At 36.6% G+C, this 22300-nt stretch overlaps 1 protein-coding gene across 5 annotated transcripts in view; it reads right to left on the reverse strand.

The window, feature by feature from the left end:
• The window catches only part of ANKS1B (ankyrin repeat and sterile alpha motif domain containing 1B), a 1049816-nt gene that overhangs the window by 457725 nt on the left and 569791 nt on the right, over nucleotides 1–22300 (reverse strand). For 4 of the 5 annotated variants that reach the window (XM_081595384.1, XM_081595383.1, XM_081595382.1 and 1 more), the window contains exons 13-14: nucleotides 20327–20916; nucleotides 18276–18348 (exon numbers count right to left, since the gene is read on the reverse strand). In XM_081595384.1, coding sequence (XP_081451510.1) covers nucleotides 18276–18348; nucleotides 20327–20916 — 663 coding nt within the window. The remainder of the gene's footprint in view (nucleotides 1–18275; nucleotides 18349–20326; nucleotides 20917–22300) is intronic. The other variant, XM_081595385.1, reaches the window with a different exon arrangement.

Here is a 22300-nt window from a genome sequence, read left to right on the forward strand (position 1 = left end):
ATGTCAATGTATGGCAAAAACCACTACAATATTGTAAAGTAATTAGCCTCCAATTAAAATAAATTAATTAAAAAAAAAAAAAACCATGGGTTCAAGTCCCAATCTGAGGTATAAGGTTTCATTAGATTGCCCTTTTCTTTCCTTGACAATGCAATCCTTTTTGTTCATCATCTACCATCATAAAATCCACAGACAACTGTTTTTATTGTTGTTGCTGTTCAGTTGCTCAGTCGTGTCTGACTCTGCAACCTCCTGGACTGCAGCACATACCAGGCTCAGAAAATAGATCTGGGCTATAGATCTGGTTCCAATCTCTTTCTGCTTTGCTCTGAACTCTTCAGCTGAATATAACTGAAAGAAGTTTGCCAAAGTACATCAATATTCATAATGTTGAGTGACTACTGTGTAAGTGGCACATTTTTCCTTATGACAGTGTTAAAAAAAGTTTTCTTCATTATACAGATGAGAAAAGTGAGGCTTACAATGCATTTGTTTCTTGCTAAAGATGCCTCATCTCATGGGTAATGGCTCTTCAATTGAAACCCAATCTACATGTTTCCTTCTTTATATACTATTGCCCAAGCCCAGGGATAAGACAAGGGTCCAAAGATGATAGTTCAGTTGACAAGAAGAAAAAGGAATCTTTAGTGATAGTATCCTGGAACAGGTACATAGACTTCAGCGAGGGGAAGGGACTATCTAGCATTTTTCCCTAAAAGCCATATTAACACCAGGATGCTAAGAAAAACATTTCAAAGCAGTTCAGAAAAAAAACGATGCTCTTCTAACTTCTACTTTTTTAATTTCTTAAAACATTTTTCTCACTTTTCCTTCCCCAGGACTCTTCTATTTCCCTGACCTTGAAAAAAATTTCCCCCTAAGTTCTCTGAATTATGATGAAATAAAATAACTTATTTTAATTTCTCTAAGTGTCTTTATTGAATTCTTTCACAGTGTTTTATGAAAAAATATATGATTACTAATTCATAGAACAGACTATTAGGATATTCTCTGTTAAGTGGTATTCAAGCTCAGGAGCCTCTGCAGTTGCTGGTTCAAGCCCATTATCTGCAAGTTCAGAAGTAAGGAGCCCAGCTCAAGCTCCAGGATTCTGCAGTTTGCTCTATTATATCACCACCTGACACAGACAGACAGATAGTTTAGTCACTCAGTCATCTCTGACTGTTTGCAACCCCATGGACTGCAGCATGCCAGGCCTCCCTGTCTATCACCAACTCCTGAAGCCTACTCAAATTCATGTCCATCGCGTCGGTGATGCCATCCAGCCATCTCATCCTCTGTCGTCCCCTTCTCCTCCTGCCTTCAATCATTCCCAGCATCAGGGTCTTTTCAAATGAATCAGTTCTTAGCATCAGGTGGCCAAAGTATTGGAATTTCAGCTTCAGCATCAGCCCTTCCAATGAATATTCAGGACTGATTTCCTTTAGGATGGACTGGTTGGATCTCCTTGCAATCCAAGGGACTCTCAAGAGTCTTCTCCAAAACCACAGCTCAAAAGCATCAATTCTTCGGTGCTCAGCTTTCTTTATAGTCCAACTCTCACATCCATACATGACTACTGGAAAAACCACAGCTTTGACTAGATGGACCTTTGTTGGTAAAGTCTCTGCTTTTTAATATGATGTCTAGGTTTCTTCGAAGGAGCAAGTGTCTTTTAATTTCATGACTGCAGTCACCATCTGCAGTGATTTTTGAGCCCAAAAAACAATGCCCTAAATGAAAATACTGCCCTCAGTCTCTGGCAAAAACTCTTGAAAGATTAGAAAGCAAAGCATTTTTTCAACACAGAACTTAAGTTCTTGGGTTCTAGAATCAGACTGGCTTTAAATCTCATTGCTTCTGTTTAAATGACTTTGGGCAAATTACTTAATCTCTTGGTTCCTGTTTCGTGATCTGTAAAGTAAAGGTAATAACTACCTCTTGGAGTATATTTAGTCACTAAGTCATGTCTGACTCTTGCGACCCCATGGACTGTAGTCTGGCAGGCTCCTTTATCCATGGGATTCTCCAGGCAACATACTGTTGAAGATTTGTGATTTAATATAAGTAAGGTTCTTAGAACAGTGCCTGATGCATATCAAGAGCCTACTAAAAAAGTTAATTACTTATTTCTTTTATAATTAGGAGACCTGTGAAACCTGGTACAAAATACCACAGCATGTGAAAAGTCAATGAGTACTTGTACCTCCTAGGCATTTTCTTTCTGGCCCATGTATGTAAACACTCACAAACATGAAATCACACAAAACCACTGTATTTGGTAGTGTGATCCCTCTTACTCAGCTTGATTGGAAAGTACAGAATATCATGTGGGAATGTCCTGAGTAATCAGATGACTCTCTCAAAAGAATTCCCATGAAAAATCTGGTAGAGTGAGTAAGTGAATGAAAAACAGGCAGAATGAGTAACTGAATGAATTATAAAAGAAGTGACCACTGAATGGAGTCACTGTGGGGTGATGTTCTGCTCAGCTTGGCTGACCTTTGGGCAGGTTTCTTCCTCTTTGTGCCTTACCTCCCTTTTCTTGGAGCAGTTGCTTTAGAAAACTCAAAACTAAATTCTTTCTCTGTTCCTTTGAGATGTAAATCTTCTCCCTGACTCTTGTTGGTTTTACAACCCAGGAATGTCTTTCTAAGGACTTAGAAGTCATGTTTTTGAAATTCAGTCATCAAAAAAGATATTGCCCCCATCTCCCAGGTTCCACAGAGGAACAAAAAGTATACTTGGGAGGAACAATAAGTATCAATTAGCAAACACGGATGGCCCGATTACATTGACCAACCTTCCCTGTAACTGTCCTTTGGTACTTTTCTACTAGCTCACTCCAGTTCTTAAAAACTCTCCCACCTTTGTCTCAGGGGAGTTGAGTTCAGTTTCTCCCCTCTGTTGCAATAGTCTTGAATAAGACTTCCTCCTGTTTAACTCCATTCAGTGCAATTTTTCTTTGACAAGACAATCAGTAAGTATAATCCAACTGTGAAACAAGTGTTTCTAATCATAAACGATTGTGATGATATAAAAGTACAAATTAAAAAAAAAAAAAGACCCTTGTCTTCCTCCCTCCCTCCAGCTGCCAGTCAATAAACCAACAAATAAGATTTTGCTTTAGAGTAAGAGAAAGGGAAAAGAAAGAAGTGAATTCTAGGGAGTGATGAATCTTAGCGTCAAGCAGAAAATCAACTATAGTCATTACAGAAAAGTTACAATATCTTAAAGTTTGGTTGGACTTTGAGAAGAATGGACAAAGACTCTTGTGAGAAGGTACACAAAAATATTCTTCTCACGATTTTAGTCAACTTAACTCTCTTAGAAAACTCAAAAAAATTTCATAAAGTTCCAGGTAAAGACCAACCAGCTGGATGAATCACAAGCTAGAATCAAGATTGCCAAGAGAAACATCAACAACTTCAGATACGCAGGTGATACCACCCTAATGACAGAAAGCTAAGAGGAACTAAAGAGCCTCTTAAAAGTGAAAGAGGAGAGTGAAAAAGCAGGCTTAAAATTCAACATTCAAAAAACTAAGATCATGGCATCTGGTCCCATCACTTCATGACAAATAGATGGGGGAGAAATGGAAACAGTGACAGATTTTATTTTCTTGGGCTCCAAAATCACTGCAGACAGTGACTACAGTCACAAAATTAAAAGACACTTGCCCCTTGGAAATAAACTAAAAGCAAAGTGTTAGTTGCTCCATTGTGTCCGACTTTTGTGACCCTATAGACTGTAGCCCAACCAGGCTCTTCTGCCCATGGGATTCTCCAGGCAAGAATACTGGAGTGGGTTTCCATTTCCTTCTCTAGGGGATCTTTCCAACCCAGGCATTGAACCCAGGTCTTCCACATTGCAGAGAGATTCATTACTGTCTGAGCCACACAGGGAAGTCCCTTGGAAGTAAAGCTATGACAAACCTAGACAGTATATTCAAAAGCAGAGATATCACTTTGCCAACAAATGTCCATCTAGTCAAAGCTATGTTTTTTCTAGTAATCACATACCAGTGTGAGAGCTGGACCATAAAGAAGGCTGAGCAACGAAGAACTGAAGCCTTCAAATTGTAGTGCTAGAGGAGACTCTTGAGAGTCCCTTGGACAGCAAGGAAATCAAACCAGTCAATCCCAAAAGAAATCAACCATGAATATTCATTGGAAGGACTATTGCTGAAGCTGAAGCTCCAATACTTTGGCCACCTGATGCAAAGAGCTGATTCATTGGAAAAGTCCCTGATGTTGGGAAAGACTGAAGGCAGGAGGAGAAGGGGATGACAGAGGTTGAGATGGTTGAATGGCATCACCGACTCAATGGACATGAGTTTGAGCAAACTCTGGGAGATAGTGAAGGACAGGGAAGCTTGATATTTTGCAGTCCATGGGGTTGCAAACAGTAAGACGTGACTAGCAACTGAACAACCACAAGACCAGCTATCTGTCTCTAAAGGCCCTCGGAGTGTCCTGAGATCTTCCACCTACCCAGAAAACCTCTCTCTAAGAAGTCAGTTTTTAAACATGATTGTCAGTTACAAAATTCTGGCCGATGTCTGAGTTTGCAGGACCAGGGTCATTCACATGCCCTCCAAGGATAAATTAGGCATCGCTAAGGCTTGAAGAAACAGAGTGGTGGTAGGTGGTGTTCAAACATTTAAAATGTATTGGAATGCCAGCATGAATTTGCTGGGCAGAAAAACAACGATCTTTGAAAAATGGATATTATGACACATTTTAAAGTCTGAATGACTAAAACAGTGTGGTGCTAACATATGAATAGATGCAGACACAGAAGACACACAATAGAAAGTGAATAAAAAGCAAAATCATTGGATATCAAGCATAAAATAATTGTGCATCTCCAATCAGTGAGGACCACATGAAATGATTTAGGGGGAATTGAGTCATCATCAATTAAAATAAGGTTTGATCCATACCTCATTTCTTATGTAAGAGAAAATTACATACAGATCAAATATAGAAACACAAAGATGATAAAAGTACTAGAAGAAATTATGCAAGGATTCTTTTATAGTCTCAGAGTGATGGAGCCTTTCCTAATAAAATACAAAACTCTGAAATCATTAATTTTTTTAAAGCTTGATTAAATCAATTACAAAATAATTTAAAAATTTTTGCCTGACAGATTAGGCCACAGCGTAAATAAGAAACTGGAGAAAGGTAGTTGCACTTTGTCAAATGCTATGAGTTATATGCCTGATAACAAAGAACTCCTTCAAATCAATAGAAATAGAGCAACAACATCTCCTAAAATGGGCAAAGGATATGAACAGATTGTTCAAAGAGAAGAGTAAATATAAATGAAACTTAAGCATATGAAAAGAACTCAGCTTCACTCAAATACAAGAAATGGCACAGAGATACTATTTTTCACCTGTCAAGTAGATAAATGTCTGGAAGTTTGACAACACTGTGTATCAGTCAGGACACAAGAGGCTTCCTTTTATTGCTGGTATTGGGGTAGATCATTAACCTCTAAGAAGCTCAATTTAGCAATACTTATCAAAAGTTCAAATACCCATAAACCCTGAACCAGCAGTTTAGCTTTTGGGAATATATCCAACAGATATATGTCTGCAAGTGTAAAGAAATATGGTTATTCACTGCAGCCCTGTTTATAATAACATACTGAAAGCAATCTCTATTAATAGGAGGATAGTTAAACAAATTGTGCTACTTCATACAACTAAATACCAGGAAGTGCTCTATATTCTGTTGTAGAATAATCTCCATTAATTTTAATTAAAAAGTTAAAAAGTAAGATAAAGAACAGTGTGTAGAATATGTTTTGTTGTTGTTTAGTCAGTAAGTTGTGTCTGACTCTTTTGGGACCCTATGGACTGTAGCACGCCAAGCTCCTCTGTCCATGGGATTTCCTAAGCCAGAATAGTGGAGGAGGTTAACATTTCCTCCTCCAGGGGATCTTCCCGACCCAGGGATTGAATTCATGTCTCCTGCATTGGCAGGCAGATTCTTTACCACTGGGACACCTGTAAAACAGCTTAAAATGGAGGGATAAAATTGGAGAAAGAATACATATAATAATTTGTACATATTTCAAATTAAAATCTTTAGAAAGAAAATTTCTTAACATTCAAAAAGTTAAAATTATGAATTCTTAAAGTTTTCTTCTCTCTGAAATCTTAAAACTGAGACTATAGATGATCAGTAAAGAAATTTAGGATGTAAAGGTCACTCAAGTTTAAGGAAACCATTGTGAGCCCACAGAAATTTGGATGCATCTGGCATATCCCCATGTCCTTTGTGTCACTGAACCAAAAATGTGCATAAAACCACATTTGATTCAGGAATACATGAGCAGATAAAATATATCTTAACTTAAATTTGTATTAGATATCAAACCTAAGCACACTGAAATTCTCTTACTTGACATCTCATAATTTGAAATGTTCCATTTAATCCTTTTCCAAATCTAGACTATGTCTGATGTTTATTTAAGATAGGAACTCATGCTCAGATTTTCCCAAATGGAACAGAGGCTCTACGTTTTCCTCCGAGAGACTTTGGTGATATTTTTAGCACTAATCATGCGTATGAAAACTTTCAACTCTGGAAATTCAAAGTCTGGAGTACTCTCAGGAGTTTGGAAAATCTTTTTTTAAACTGGTAATTTTTCATTACTGCTTACATTTCCTTTGCATATCAGTTGTTTTTCCTCCCTCAAGATGAATCTATATTTGTACATGTATACCTATATGCACTTACATATATGTTTATGTGTGGGAAAGATGGAAAACAAAACTTTTTTTTTTTTTTAGTATATTTGCATGTTTCCTGCAAGAGGCCTCATGTTTTCCATCAAACTCTCAAAACATTTGGTGACTCAAGAAGGGTTAAATATCAGTAAACAATGGACATTCAAACAGACACTCCTTCCACTTTTCCTATGGCTACAACTTGTGGCTATGTTGTCAATTTCCCTCGAGTCTAGATGACTCTGACAGCATCATATCTGGCCATATCTTTCATACTCTGTCTTCAGGCTCTCAAAGCTCTATATTATAGTGAGTTGTTAGCATAATCACTTAAAAAATAATTTACTGTCTACATTTTCAAGTTTGTTGAGGAGAGTTGGCCTGTAGGTGGAAAAACCATCAAACTGTCAATGATTATACTGTAATCAGTCATGTGTACACACACTTGATCTTAGTTCATTGTCCTGGAATTTCTTCCTATTTCTGTTTTCATTAGTGGGGGAAATGGCCTTATTTATTTTGATAATAGAGTAAGTAAATTTTTCTTTAATATACAAAAATGAACTAGAAAATCTATTTTATTGGTTACTTCTTCAAGAAGAAAAGCTTATTTATTTATTTTAAGAAACTTTTTAGAAGGTGAATAGTCCACATGTGGATATAAAACAACAATTTTACTGAGTGCTTATAAACTGCATTCAATTGTCTGGAGAGAAAAATGAACACAGTGAGCTCTGACTTAAAAGTTAAAGAGCTTTCTATGAAGGTAACATCATAATGACAAACAGATTTACTTTACAAGTGCTTTTACATAAATTATCTCATTTAATTATAATAATAAGAAATCATTATTATCCTCTTTTTAAAGAATAACAAAATAAAAACTCAGAATGAGGAAGTAACTTGTCCAGGATCACACAACCAGCAAGAGATGGAACTGGGACTCTCACATTTTCTGATACCATATTTCATACTCTTTCACACATGAGGAGTAGCTCGTCAACCTCACTGTCGCATAATATTTTAGAGCATGCTTGTAATTGTATTAAGCACCTCTGAAATCCTGATACTCAAGTCATTAACACATAGAACAAGTTACATAAAGAGGGCATTTTTTTGAAAGGCTAAATAAAAACAACACTGATATTCTAGAATATGTGCTCATTTATGTCATGGAGAAAGCTAAAAGTCCCCAGAAGAAAGGTCTGTACAGAAATACTTCCTTATCACTGTACACCTGTCTATGTGTACTATGCTCCTGCATTCTAATGAAAGCATTGTTCCTAATTGAGTTGTATATCTTTTACAAAATGATGCATGGGGGAAATTCCTTCTAGAGTTTCAAGCTAGGAAAGAGTTCCTTTCTCTACATGCCTTGACAATATGCCTTATGATGACAGTTTTGTAGCCCACTTTTGTCTTGGTTGCCAAGAAACTCAGGGGCAAGTTGTATGCTTAGTCTCAATCATTTTCTGATTTAGAATCAACATTGGAGAAAAATGGTCTGTATTTTAGTGCTTGTTTAGTTTTGGAGTCAAGCCAAATTTCAGGAACCTGTGGGGGGAGCATGCCTTGACTTGGTCAAGCCAAGTCAGTGGATAAGAAATGGGAACTGTGAGTATTTGGTCGGTACCTGAAACCTAAGGAAAAGCATACACTACTGAAATGCTGACTACTTTTTCTGTCACTAAGATTTTTATAAGGTCAGTGGATCCAAGAAGCAGACAAAGTACAGTATCAGAAATTTATTTCATTTATTCCCATTCACATCATTAATCATTTGCACATGATTTCAGCTAGTAATTTAGTGTGTGTGTGTTAGTCACTCAGTTGTGTCTGACTCTTTGCAACCCTGTGTAGCCTGCCAGACTCCTCTGTCCATGGAATTCTCCAGGCAAGAATACTGGAGTGGGTAGCCGTTCCCTTCTCCAGGGGATCTTCCCAACCCAGGGATCAAACCCATGTCTCCTGCACTGCAGGCAGGTTTTTTACTGTCTGAAACACCAGGGAAGCTCTGTCTCCTAAAAATCAGTAAAAGGTAAGGTTTATTAAAAGAATCGAGATTCTTAGGAGAAAGTCACTTTTGCATATAAAAACAAAGAACTTAAATATCTTATACACCTATACCAATTAAAATAAATTTTATTACATTAATATATTTTAAAAGCATTGTAAATGAGGATCTGGCAACATTCCTAGAAGAAGCTAGTTGAAACACACATATTGAAGATTTATTGATCATTTGTCCTTAAGAAATTAAGAATTGGAAAGCTTTAAAGGACACTCTGCCAAAGAATAATCCATAAGACAAAAGATAAAAGTATGTCATGGAACTATAGAGATAAGATCTAGTCCTATCTTTTAATTTTCAAATTAGGAAACTGAGGTCCATTGTGAGGTGTTATTTTTCAAGTCATACAGCAAGTGAAGAGGAGAGTGAAAAAGTTGGCTTAAAACTCAATATTCAGAAAACTAAGATCATAGCATCTGGTCCCATCATTTCATGGCACATAGATGGGGAAACAGTGGAGATAGAGACAGACTTTATTTTGGGGGGCTCCAAAATCACTGCAGATGGTAACTGCAGCCATGAAATTAAAAGACGCTTACTCCTTGGAAGAAAAGTTATGAACAACCTAGACAGCATATTTAAAAGCAGAGACATTACTTTGCCAACAAATGTCTGTCTAGTCAAAGCTATGGTTTTTCCAGTAGTCATGTATGGATGTGAGAGTTGGACTATAAAGAAAGCTGAGCGCCGAAGAATTGATGCTTTTGAACTGTGGTGTTGGAGAAGACTTTTGAGAGTCTGGGGGAAAATCCTGGGGGAAATCAGTCCTGAGTGTTCATTGGAAGGACTGATGCTGAAGCTGAAACTCCAATACTTTGCCCACCTGATGTGAAGAATTGACTCATTTGAAAAGACCCTGATGCTGGGAAAGATTGAAGGCAGGAGGAGAAGGGGACAACAGAGGATGAGATGGTTGGATGGCATCACTGACTCAATGAACGTGAGTTTGAGTAAACTCTGGGAGTTGGCTATGGACAGGGAGGCCTGGCATGCTGCAGTCCATGGGGTCGCAAAGAGTCGGAAACGACTGAGTGACTAAACTGAACTGAACTGGACAGCAAATTAGTGCAGTGGTAGGAGTAAGAATCAGATCAGAGTTCCTTTCCTCTCTGAAAGTGAATTTCACCAGTGCAGTTTTGTTTCACAGGTTTTTACTGATTATAAAAATAAGGTAAAACTATGGTTAATGTCAAATGAGAATAAATTGCAGAGAAATGTATACAGCATGAATTCATGTTTTTAAAGCACAAGCAACATTCATCTATTTATCTATCTATCATCTTTCTGTTTGGGATTGCATGAAATTAAAGAAAAATGGAAGCATATACACCATGCTAACACTGGATATTCATAAAAAGAATGAAGCAAGGGGTAAGAGAAAAAAGTAAGATTTTGTGAAATGGTAATATGAAAATGGCATCACCAACTTGATGGACAAGAGTTTGAGCAAGCTAGAGGAGGTTGGTGATGGACAGGGAAGCCTGACGTGCTGCAGTCCATGGGGTTGCAAAGAGTTGGACATGACTGAGCAACTGAACTGAACTGAATATGAAAATAAAGATTGCAAAATTCTATCTATAAAATTATTATTATATACAAATTGACTGTGTACATTGACAAAGGCTAGAAGGTCACTAGAATATATACACAGACCAGGACACGGACAAAAGAAAAAAGTCATTTTTGATCAGGGGTTGGGTTATGGATATTTTAAAAATTTGTGTAGTTATTTTAAAATAGCTTTTCCAGTAACAAAAACTAAAAGAAATCAAATGAATCTCTTGTGAAACCACCGAAACACACCTATTTTAACTCAGAACTGATAAAAAGACTTAATCACATTCAATAAAGCATTCACTTGGCAAAATTTAATCACCACCAAGGGCTTCCCTGGTGGCTCAGTCGGTGAAGAATCTGCCTGCAATGTGGGAGACTGAGATTTGAACCCTGGGTAGGGAAGATCACCTGGAGAAGGGAATGGCTACCCATTCCAGTATTCTTGCTTGTTGAATTCCATAGACAGAGGAGCCTGGTGGGTTACAGTCCATGGGGTTGCAAAGAGTCAGACTCAAATGAATGACTAACTGATAATGGTAAGGACTGATAACTGTAACATTTATATGTTTCATGTGTAAGTGTTTACATATACATATTTGCATATTCGTGACTGCATAAATTTCCATTTGTTTACTATTTATTTATTTACTAAATTCACACATACTTTCTTCTAGTGAATGATGTAGACAATGAAAATGGCGTCAAAAAGAGTTGGACTCAACCAAGTGACTGAAGTGAGTGATGCTCACTATAAAAATTTTGGAAAATTTAGGAAAGCAGAAAATAAAAGTCACTGATAAACTTACTCAGAGACATCCACTGTTAATTTTTTTCATATGTCCTTCCAGGACTTTTTCACGCATGTGTATTAAAAGATGGGATGATAATTTATTTGGTTATCTACTTTTTCCACTAAGTAGTATATATTATGGCTATATTTCCATGGTAATAAAAATAGACACAATGTCATTTTTAATTAGCTATTCAACATTTCATCATAAGGATAGTACTTCGATTTTACAAATCTCTATAAATGGTCATTTGGTTTGATTCTATTTCTTAAATGATCATAAATGATATATATATATTATATATATGTATATATACACACACACATATACATATTTTGCTCTTGTCCTGTTTCCTTAGGATACATTTCTAAAAGTGATATTGCTGGGTATCATTGTTCTTAAATTTATATAACTCTCTAAAATTTTATACTCAAGTATCAAAAATACTAGTAGATAAGAAACCCTTTGTTATCAGAATAACGTATCATAGAAACAACCAGTATAAGCTTTAAAGTTTTTCTCATGGGTAAATGACTCATGTTTATCACTTCATTCCTCATTATAATTTGGGAAAACAAATTTGTATCAAAAACAAATTTGAAAGTAATCATTATGATGATCCACAACTTATGAAGGTCTCTATCTATATTTCAAATCACTCCTAATTATTTTTACCTCCTACTGTCTTACAAGTATGATGTTATTGATGGTAGACTTTGTAAAATGCACTGACATTTATGCGGAAGCCATGCAGCTACTATTTTTAAAGTGTCTACAAAGAAGACTCTTTGCAACTGTTCTCCAGCTTAATGGTGAATGTGCAAGAGGTATGTGATCTATCAAAAATATCAGCTATATCCTTAAGATTTGTTGTTGTTGTTGTTTAGTTGCTTAGTCATGTCCGACTCTTTTTTGTGACCCCATGAACTGTGGCCCACCAGGTTCCTCTTTCCCCCTGGCAAGAAGACTGTAGTGGGTTGCCATTCCTTCTCCAGGGCATCTTCCTGATCCAGGGATCAAACCCACATCTCCATGTCTCCTGCACTGCAGGCAGATTTGTTACTGCTGAGCCACTGGGGAAGTCTATCCTTAACATATTCATAATTTATTAGAAGTAATGGGTCATTATTCATCCCTGGAGTTGGGAAGATTCCCTGAAGGAGGGCTTGGTAGCCCACTCCAGTGTTCTTGCTGGGAAAATCCCATGGTCGGAGGAGCTTGGTGGGCTACAGTCCATGGGGTCGCAGAGTCGGACATGACTGAGCAATAAGCAGCAGCAGCATTCATCCTTTGTTTCACTGAAGATTTTTTAAGGGAAAATGGATAGAAGGGACTTGAAAAACATGAATTTTTAACAATTTGAGCTTCCCAGTAATAAAATATATTATCTCTGGAGGTAGTGAACTTATCATCATGGGATGTATGGGAACAGATGTTGACTGATCATAAATGAAAGATGGTATGGAAAGGGTATCAGTATAAGCTGAAGACAGCACTTGCTTACCTCTCTAGGCCTCTTCTAGAAGATTAAATATTTTGTTGAAGGGAAAACAATGTATTGGTTCCAACTATTGATACATTGCAAGCAAATATTAGGCCACAGAATAACACCCAATTATTTCATACTTAAGATAAACCGAATTTCACATATGAATATTACTTGTACTTTCAAAACCAGAGAATCTCAGCCATATTCTAGTGATCTAAATCTATATTATGTAGGTTATTTTAGTTTTTAATGACTGTTTAGAATAAAAGATGTTAAATAAATTTTAGGGTCTATTTTGCTAAGGACACAATTGCTTGGTTGATTAAATACTATCTCTCGATAGAGATTAGTGAACTCAGGCTAGTCTAATGATTACTTAATTCATATTGATACATGGTTATTCTATTATTAAGGGATTTCTTAGATTTACTCTATCTGGAAAAAAAACAAGTTACTCAGTGAAGTGTTATATAAAATAATCATAAAAATAAATTCTCTCTTGATTTAGACAAAATACTGTGCTTATAGCCTAGCGTATTCCACTACCCACCTTCCCCAGTTGGCTCTATTAAAAATAGTGCTGTAAAGAGAAATAAAAATAAAAAATAAATTATGCCTGTTGCACAGCATTTCACAGAGAGGCTTTTATGTACAATTTAACAGTTCATGGAAAAAAGATTATTACTGGAGGCAAGGAAATTCTTCCTCTGAAAATAAGTGAAACCCAAATCGTTATTAGCATATGCATTCACTTTGGGGAGGTAGGAGATATTCAGATCTGTGATTGATTTTAATATATGACCATGTGGTTTGTGCCCTAGGAGGGCTTTGGGGTTTGAGCTAAAGTCTTCCACACCAAGTCAGGTTTGCTAAGAGCAACTAGTTGGTTTTACACTTAAACACCTCAGTTGGCTCCCTATAGTGCATATGCATATGAATCGAACTAAAGAGAAAGAATTGAACTAAAGAGAACGAACCAAAGGGCTGGCTTCCATTGTTCTTTATAGTAACATATTTTATTGACAGGAACATGAACTTCAGGAAGAAACCAATCTACATTTGAAGGAGCTGACTTTGACAAGTTACCCTTTCTTCATCTATAAAATGGGTATAATACCACACTGACTTATTGGGAGAATTGAATGTTCACAAGAGTAAGTTGTATAGCATCTGGCACACAGGAAAAGAGGAATGCAATTCAGCTTCTTTCCTCTTTGTCATTTCTCTAATACGGGAACTCGAGGAAATTCTAAATACATTTAAAAAAAACCCAAAAAACAAACATGCTCTCCTACAGTTTGAGGAACGATATTCTCATCAACAATCTCAGCAGGAGGACAGCTATCAGCTGTATCAGTGGCAAAGTCCCTCTGGATGCAGATCTCAGGAGGAGAGACCCCTTAGTCTGCCTTAGTGAGTTCCTAAACTCCTAGAAACTCTCCATGGAGGGTCTCTATGGCTATGAGGAACCCTGCACTGTTACCTGGTCCTTAGACTCCTGGAGGAAGAAAAGCAAAAGCTTAGAAAGCAGGATGGTGGATTATCATTAACTACTGTTTTCAGGCTTCTCTAGTGGCTCAGTTGGTAAAAAATTCGCCTGCAATACAGGAGAGCTGAGTTTGATCCCTGGGTTGGGAGGATCCCCCTGAGGAGGGCATGGCAACCCACTCTAATACTCTCGCCTGGAGATCCCCACAGACAGAGGAGCCTGGCGGGCTACAGTCCATGGGGTTGCAGAGTCGGACATGACTGAGTGATATGTATCCAATGTAGATGGTGCAGTCTATGGTAAAAGCCTTTACAAATTCATTTTAATGGCTTTCATTTATAAATAAAATTTAGGTGAAATTCATATATTGGCAAAAGTAAAGTTTTAAAAGACTCTAGAATATTCCTCTGAATACAATTCAATCTTAAGTATAAGAGGAAAAAAATCCCAGCTTTAAACAATACCTTTTAATGAAATACTAATTTTACATTCAGGTACCTGAGATCAATCTAATACAGTCCATATACCTAAAGTAGTATAGCAGGAGATTATAGAAACCAGTTTAGAAATAGGGGGTTGTTTATAAGATTATCTACCACCCCTGTATTGTAAAGTCTGGGCACTTGATTTTACTATGTATTTGCTGCTATGTAAAATAAACCAGTCCGGTGGAGCCAATTGTTGCCTCCACTTTACTTAAGTGGGCTTCCCTGGTGGCTCAGATGGTAAAGCGTCTGCCTGCAATACGGGAGACCCAGGTTCAATCCCTGGGTCGGGAAGATCCCCTGGAGAAGGAAATAGCAGCCCACTCCAGTACTCTTGCCTGGAAAATTCCACGGACAGAGGAGCCTGGTGGGCTACAGTCCATGGGGTCACAAAGAGTCGGACATGACTTCACTTTCACTTTCTTTCTTTACTTAAGTGATCCTCAATTTCATCAAGAAGATCATCAACCTGATTCGTGGAAAGTGTGACAATCTGAAGTGGTTCCAGTGAACATGGTAAATTTCCTAACTTGAAAGTACTTTTTTGTTATATAAAGACAATGGTTAAGAAATAAAACTTCAAGAAAGACTTCACATGAAAGCAACGTAGAATATGAATAGTTAAAGCTTAACTACAGTTTTCACTGGTCAAAAAGAAAAGCAAGACTTCCCAAGTATTTCTTGCTGTGTGGTACATAACTCTACGTAGAAGGATCAGTAATTTATACCTGGATAAAAAGGTAAGAGAATTTATATTTATTGATCACCTGCTTACCTTGCAGCAACCTTATGAGGGAGTTGTTAAAAATCTGAATTTATAGGGGAGGAAATTGAGATCAAAGGTCACGAAACCACTAAAATGCGACACTGGGATCTGAACCTCAAAACCTGCTCTCTGAAAAAAATCCTATATCTGGGAGTACGTGATGATGTAAAATGTACTATCACATCACATGTACAGCATAACGAAAGAACAGGATGTTCTACGTAAAATGAAGTATTTAATATAATTGAATCCTACTGCCAAAGTGTTTGGCGTTTAAGTCTGATTTCCGGTGGGAAGCCAGACATTATGTTTGTAAAAATCATCCTTTAATGTTAGTCCGAGTGAGAACCTAAGGGACTGACCTAAAATAAATTCAGTAAATATTATTTACTTTTATTTTTATCTTAGTCCTGGACAACTGGGGCTGCCAGTAGTTTCTAACTACTATATAATTGCTGAGGAAATTTTTTGAAAGAGAGAGAAAACTGATTTCTATGAGTGGAACTAGTTATATGATTCATAGAAACTGCTCAAACTTTGAGCTGATTCATATTTTTAGGAATGAAGATGGAGGAATTCCAAATCCTTTTCTGGTTCAATAAATTTTTGTTTATGAAAATACTTGAAATTAGAAATGCAAGCAGGGTCAGGGGAGGGCAAATAAAAACAATGAAACATAAGGGGCAAGAGCTTGGAAAATTCAGTGTTGATTCTTGATCCATCACGTATCTCCATTGCTTATGGTTTTATTCTCCCCCAAAGGACATGAGTTTCAGTAAACTCCAGGAGTTGGTGATGGGCAGGGAGGCCTGGTGTGCTACAGTCTGTGGGGCTGCAAAGAGTTGGACACGACTGAGCGACTGAACTGAACTGAATCACCTTCTGAGGTTTTTTAGCAACAAACATCATAAATGCTCATAAAACTATGCAGCTCTGATGAAACCTGGCAAAGAGCTTGGTTCAGTGGCCTTCCAAAACAAAATTCCAGACACTGATAACATATATTTGGTAAAGTAGAATTTCCCGTGTTCACTCTAAATTTACCTCCTGTTGATTTCATTGCACATCTCTTCCTCATTGTCAAGTGAAAAGAGAATACTCAGATTTCAAAATAATTTAGAACATTTAAGTCAATACATTCAAGATTTTTTCTCTTCTCTTTGCCAGGGTACATTGGAATTTATGGTCTCTTTTAGTAATTATTCTTCCCTGGTACCAATTGACTGTCAGCTTTGTTATGACCTGAATTCTAATTGACACATCACAATTTCAGGGAATACAGCAAATTGAACATGAAAGCTGTGAGACTAGCTGACATTATAAAGTTCTTAAAAGAGGGGCTGGTGTGTGTTTTCCTTCATATGCCCATAGTGTCTAAAACAACATCTCCCTCACGATAGAGCAACGGAGAGCTAAAATTTAAAACATGTCTACATATGTCAGACTCTACTCACATGCCATTGTATGTGTTTCTACAATGATCCTATATTAATATCTTCATTTTATGAGGAAACTGAGTGAGTTGCCTAAGATCAACCAGCTAGTAAACAGCAGGACTGATATTTGAATTCATGTCTGTCTGACTTTTTATTTCACCATGTGATTTCCTGACCACACTCAGTACCCCAACACATTAGACATGGAATGTCATCTTCACAGGGTTGTTTATCACTTCTCTAGTTCTAGCTAGTCTCGAGAGGGAAAAACCTTCTGCCCAGTAAAGCTGTAATTCACAAATGGCCTAATGGGCAATTGGAATGCCACATGTTATGGTCAATAACTTAGTGCATAATTAGTGTGTAATTAAGAAGTGAAAATTAAGGCACATACAGAACCAGTCTTTGTTAATAGTAATGATGCTGTGGGGACTGAGTCTTTCATTTTCATTATCACTGTAGAAAAACATAAGTAAAGGATAGGATGGCAATCTGAGAGGGGAAAAGAGGAGAATTAAGTGAAAATAAACTAGATTTGTTGACTACTAAAATGTCCTTCAAAGGCAATTTTGCCTGAGTGGCTTTTTTAACATTTACTCTTATTTTCATTATAATCATTTTTGTAACATTTTCACAATTCTATGGTACTATCTGAAGAATTTTGTAATATTACTGTTCAATGTCACCTGTCTTCCAACAGAGATGCATTAAGTCTCTGCTTGAATATTCTCAGTAACAGAGAGCTTACCATGATAAGAAAACACATTCTTACCTTCACATCAGTCAAAAAAAAAAAAACAAAACATTCCTACAGTTTTCTTGAAATTATTCTTTAAGCATGTCTGAAAGAACTATATGGCAACATGCATTTCTAGGCTGGCTCTTTGGATACTGGAAAAGTATCAATGTTTATCAGCATTTGTGTATGAAAGAGATAGCTACACATGTCATCATATCATGTTTGTGTCACTAATCAAAGTCACATGACTTTGGTACTTTTTTAGTAGGTTTTTTATTTTTTAAAGACTAATACAAATACATGTTTCAGCAAAAATTATTTAGTCTTTTTAAAAAATGATCACTTACTCCAGTATTCTTGCTTGGAGAATCCCCATGGACAGAGGAGCCTGGTGGGCTACAGTCTATAGGGTCACAAAGAGTTGGACACGAATAAAGCGACTTAACATGCATGCACGCCCATACTTAGCACTACATTAATGCTAACTGGCATAGTAAAATAGCACATGGGGAAGAAAATCTCTCAGTTTGCTAAATCTATATAGTTGATGTTGTTCAGAGATCATGGTTGTTTGACATGAATGGAGGGAAATAATTTGTAGCTATTATTATTATGGTAAAAGATGAAGTATCTATAGACTCCTATCATTTTATAACTAGTCCCTGAGTACATTTATTCATTACAACATAAAGGAGAGATTTCCTTACTTGTGTTCTCACCATTAATTTCTTGAAGTTCACTGTTAATTCCAACATCTATGGAATTCATTATTTTGTCAATCTGTGTGAAACAAAAAACATATAAAATGAATTATTACATTCGCTTTGTGTTGTACTTTTGTTCTTTAAAATTTTTATTTATTTTTATTTTTTATACAAATTTTAAAGACTATTTCCATTTACAGTGATTACAAAATATTGGCTGTATTCCCTGTGTTGCACAATACATCCTTGACCCTATCTTTTAGCCAACAGTCTGTACCTCTTAATTCCTCAGCTCTATATTGTCCCTCCGGCCTTCCTTGGTAACCACTAGCTTGTTCTCTGTATCTGTGAGTCAGCTTCATTTTTGCTATATTCAGTAGTCTGTTGTTTTTTAGATTCCATATATAAGTGATATCATATAGCATTTATCTTTCTCTGTTTGACTCATTTCACTGAGCATACAGAATTGCATTTTAAAATGACTTTCCACTGCCAGAAGCATATATTCTTGATATTATTATCACTGCAAAACTCCAATTAAGAGACCAACACAGAAAGATTTAAAGGGAGGCAGACATCTTTTGAATTGCTTTTAGAAATACAAATTTTATTTCCTTTTCTTAAACTTTCAAAATCAGCTTGCCTTTTCTTTGTATTTCCTAAAATAAACTTTGTTTGGGCCTACATGGGTCAGTAAGTTAGACCTTGTATATTCTTTAAAGTCAGAAGGGGAAGGAGCTGAGGATAAGTTCATGCGACAATGTCTACCCTCTCGGTCATCCTTCCTCTTGGATCCGAGAGCATGCATCTCATCTGATCCAGTGAAGCATGGCCATTGGAACCAAGTTCTGATTAAATGGTATGACCAGCCACAAGCTTATTTGTAGCATATAATCACAAGAATCTAGGAATGGCAACAACTTGATTCTAAGAGATAAGTTAAATATGTTATTCACAGAGTTAGTAAATATAAGAAATGGATAGATCTGAGTAAACTATCAGACTACTGCTATGGAATTCATAGGGAGATATGACTGTCTCAGCTTTAGCTATTTATGCTTTAAACCCGCTCATCATCCTAGCAGCCTTAGTGAGACAGGAGTTTTCAGAAATGACAATGAGCATTACTTAAATGTCCCATTTTGTTCACCCTGAAACAGATGCAGAGAGATTAAGTGATTTTCTCAAACAGCTCGATTCAGAATGTCAATACCAGAACCATTTCTATTTCTCGTTCTCAGAGTAGTCTAGTGACCTATTGTGCCTCAAAACCTAATTCTACTGGCACAATCTTTTGAGAGACAAAATGTGACATTTTAGAATGAAATGCTGAGGAAGAATGTGGTCCATTCTTTGCACAAATTCAAGAAAAATCAAGAGACTTCATTACTTTATGATGTAGTCCTCTTCAGGGAGAAAGGTTGATATATTATTAACCTTAAAAGGGTACTTACTTCCTGAGTAATTCCATGAAATTGAAGACTGTCTTTAAGTAGAGCTTAAATTGGTCACACTGGACTGGACACATTTTTCTTTAATGTCCAATAGTTGTAAAGGGAAATATTAAGTAACTTGTGTTTTTTGTATGGTACTTGGAGAAGGGCCAGGACCTTTATGTTTAGTATTAAGATTATAAGAAGCTCTTCTGAAATTATAAGATACTTTAAAGAAGGAAGACGACCTAACAGAGTTTAGCAAATAAGATAATGATATAAAGCAAACAAAAATACAAAGATTTTTCTCCATTTGTCAGCTGCAATGCTTAGTAGGGCACAATGTGAACATTTTCTTGTACCTCATAGCTAGTTATTACTTCTGCTTGATATCAATTTCTATGGAAACAACAGATCTCCCCTCATGTGTGGAATCATGCTTGTTTTTATGCTCGCTGTGAAATTATCATGTATTACCTCTAGAACTTTTCCTTTCCACTTGGATCTATATGTGTTAATTTTTTTCTCCTCTGAAAGATTTAAAAAGCTGAAAATCCCTCCCTCAAAACTCGCCTGATGCTAAAGCTTCATGTAAAGAATAACAAGAAGAACAAATCTTACTTCTTCCCATTCGGAAGTGAAAGATGGTGTTCTTTCAGAATTCCCTTTAGAGCTGTGATCAGCAGGTGAAGATTCACTCCAGTTAACTCTTGATGTTTTCTCATTTGAAGGGTAGGCAATGAGATCAGAATCCGATTTAGAGACATTTTTGGATAAATGCATGTCGATCAGGGCTTTTGGCAATGACCTTATTCTCCCCAGGGTACACGCTCTCTCCACAAATCCCCCAGTGTTCACAATCCACTGGTCCCCATTCCGGGATCCACTTCTAGCTGTTCTTGTGCCAACAATGGTATGGTTTTCGAGTTGGTTGCTTTTTTTGTGAAAAATTGTTCTACTGACCACCTTGGGTTTAATTTTCTTTACCACAGGTTCTGATTTCTTTTCTATTGGAGTTTGCTTGAAAGGCAAAGGACTATTTGCCAAACTGACTTCATCTTTTCCTTCTTCACGTTCATCTCTTTTCCCATAGAGATGAAATGGATTTTCAGGGGACTCACAGGCTGGAGAGGATCCATGGAGGAGACCTGCAAATTGCCCAGGATCATATTCTTTTGGGGGATCATTGTCCTCCTGCTGAGAGAGATCATCTGCAAAAGAGAAAAAAAAGGTCTGGATGCTCATTTGGAAAGGACTCTGAAAGCCCTGATTTCTCAAACCCTTTTAAACCTGTGCAATGTCCAAACAGTTGATTTATTGTTACACAGTGATACCCTCACTTAATGAAATACCCATGACCCTACAGTGCTGTGTGTAAAATAAATGTGTGTGTGTGTGTGTGTGTGTGTGTGTGTACCAGATCTTCCTGATATACCTTAGGGTGTATTTCAAAGTTATGAATTGGGTATTAATTGAGTAATTGCCCACCCTTCTCCTTTGTCCCCAGGTAGTATATTTTATATTGGATAACAAAGTTAGGTTTTCTTAAAATGGGACACCCATGTTCAAACTTTTGCAGTAAATGAATCATTGTACAGTTAGGACATCAGGCAGGTAAATCAAGATCATATATAATGACATCCCTTTGCCCTTTTCCCAGCAAATAAATTAAAAAACAAAACATTGAAAAGAAGTATAATTTGGAATAATTTAAAGGCAATAATCCTAACATGTTACTTCAAATATAAAATTAAGATTAATTCTACACAAATTACATGATTTAGACAAAAAGGATTTGTTCATGCTTAACAGGCAAACAATGCAATATCACTAAAAAGTGAGACACTTTTACAAGAAACTGATGCATTACTAACACGAAGCTGTCCTTTTCTTTCTTCTATGAAACATAATTAGTTATTTTTTAATTTCTTCAGATCTTTGAAAATGTAATCCATAAAAGAAACCAAAGAAGAATAAAATTTTTATTACTTTATAATTTTTTCTAAGATGAAACATAAATGTTCTCTGAGATTTAAAATATGTGTGTGTGCTCATTCATGTCCAACTCTTTGTGGCCCCATGGACTGTAGCCCGCCAGGCTCCCCTGTCAATGGAATTTTCCAGGCAAGAATATTGGAGTGGGTTGCCATTTTCTCCTCCAGGGGATCTTTCTGACCCAGGGATCGAACCCTCGTCTCGTTTGTCTCCTACATTGGCAGGTGGATTCTTTACCACTGAACCCTCTGGCAAGCCCTGAGATTTAAAATACACCATGCTTTTTTTTAATGACCTAATTTGTCTTTTAAAGACATAGTGTGTAAAAACCTGGCCAAAGAAATTAGTGAAGGGAGTCAGTCTACTTTTTTGACTGGTCACGTTAATTAATATTCAGCTAAATATTTGCCATGATCAAAAGCTAAATTACCTGATAAGCCTAATCTTATGAAAAAGTAAAATATAGCCAATGTGGTAGATAAAATGTAACAAGTTCAAAGCTGACTTTCTGATTCACAACTTGAAGAAGTTAGTTATTATTATAAACCAAAAACACCAAAGTTTTTATAAGTTAATAAGTAACATTTACTAGGCATGTGC

The sequence above is a fragment of the Giraffa tippelskirchi genome, chromosome 4 (genome assembly GCF_054371585.1).
Source record: "Giraffa tippelskirchi isolate mGirTip1 chromosome 4, T2T-mGirTip1v1.2.pri, whole genome shotgun sequence".
NCBI lineage: Eukaryota > Metazoa > Chordata > Mammalia > Artiodactyla > Giraffidae > Giraffa > Giraffa tippelskirchi.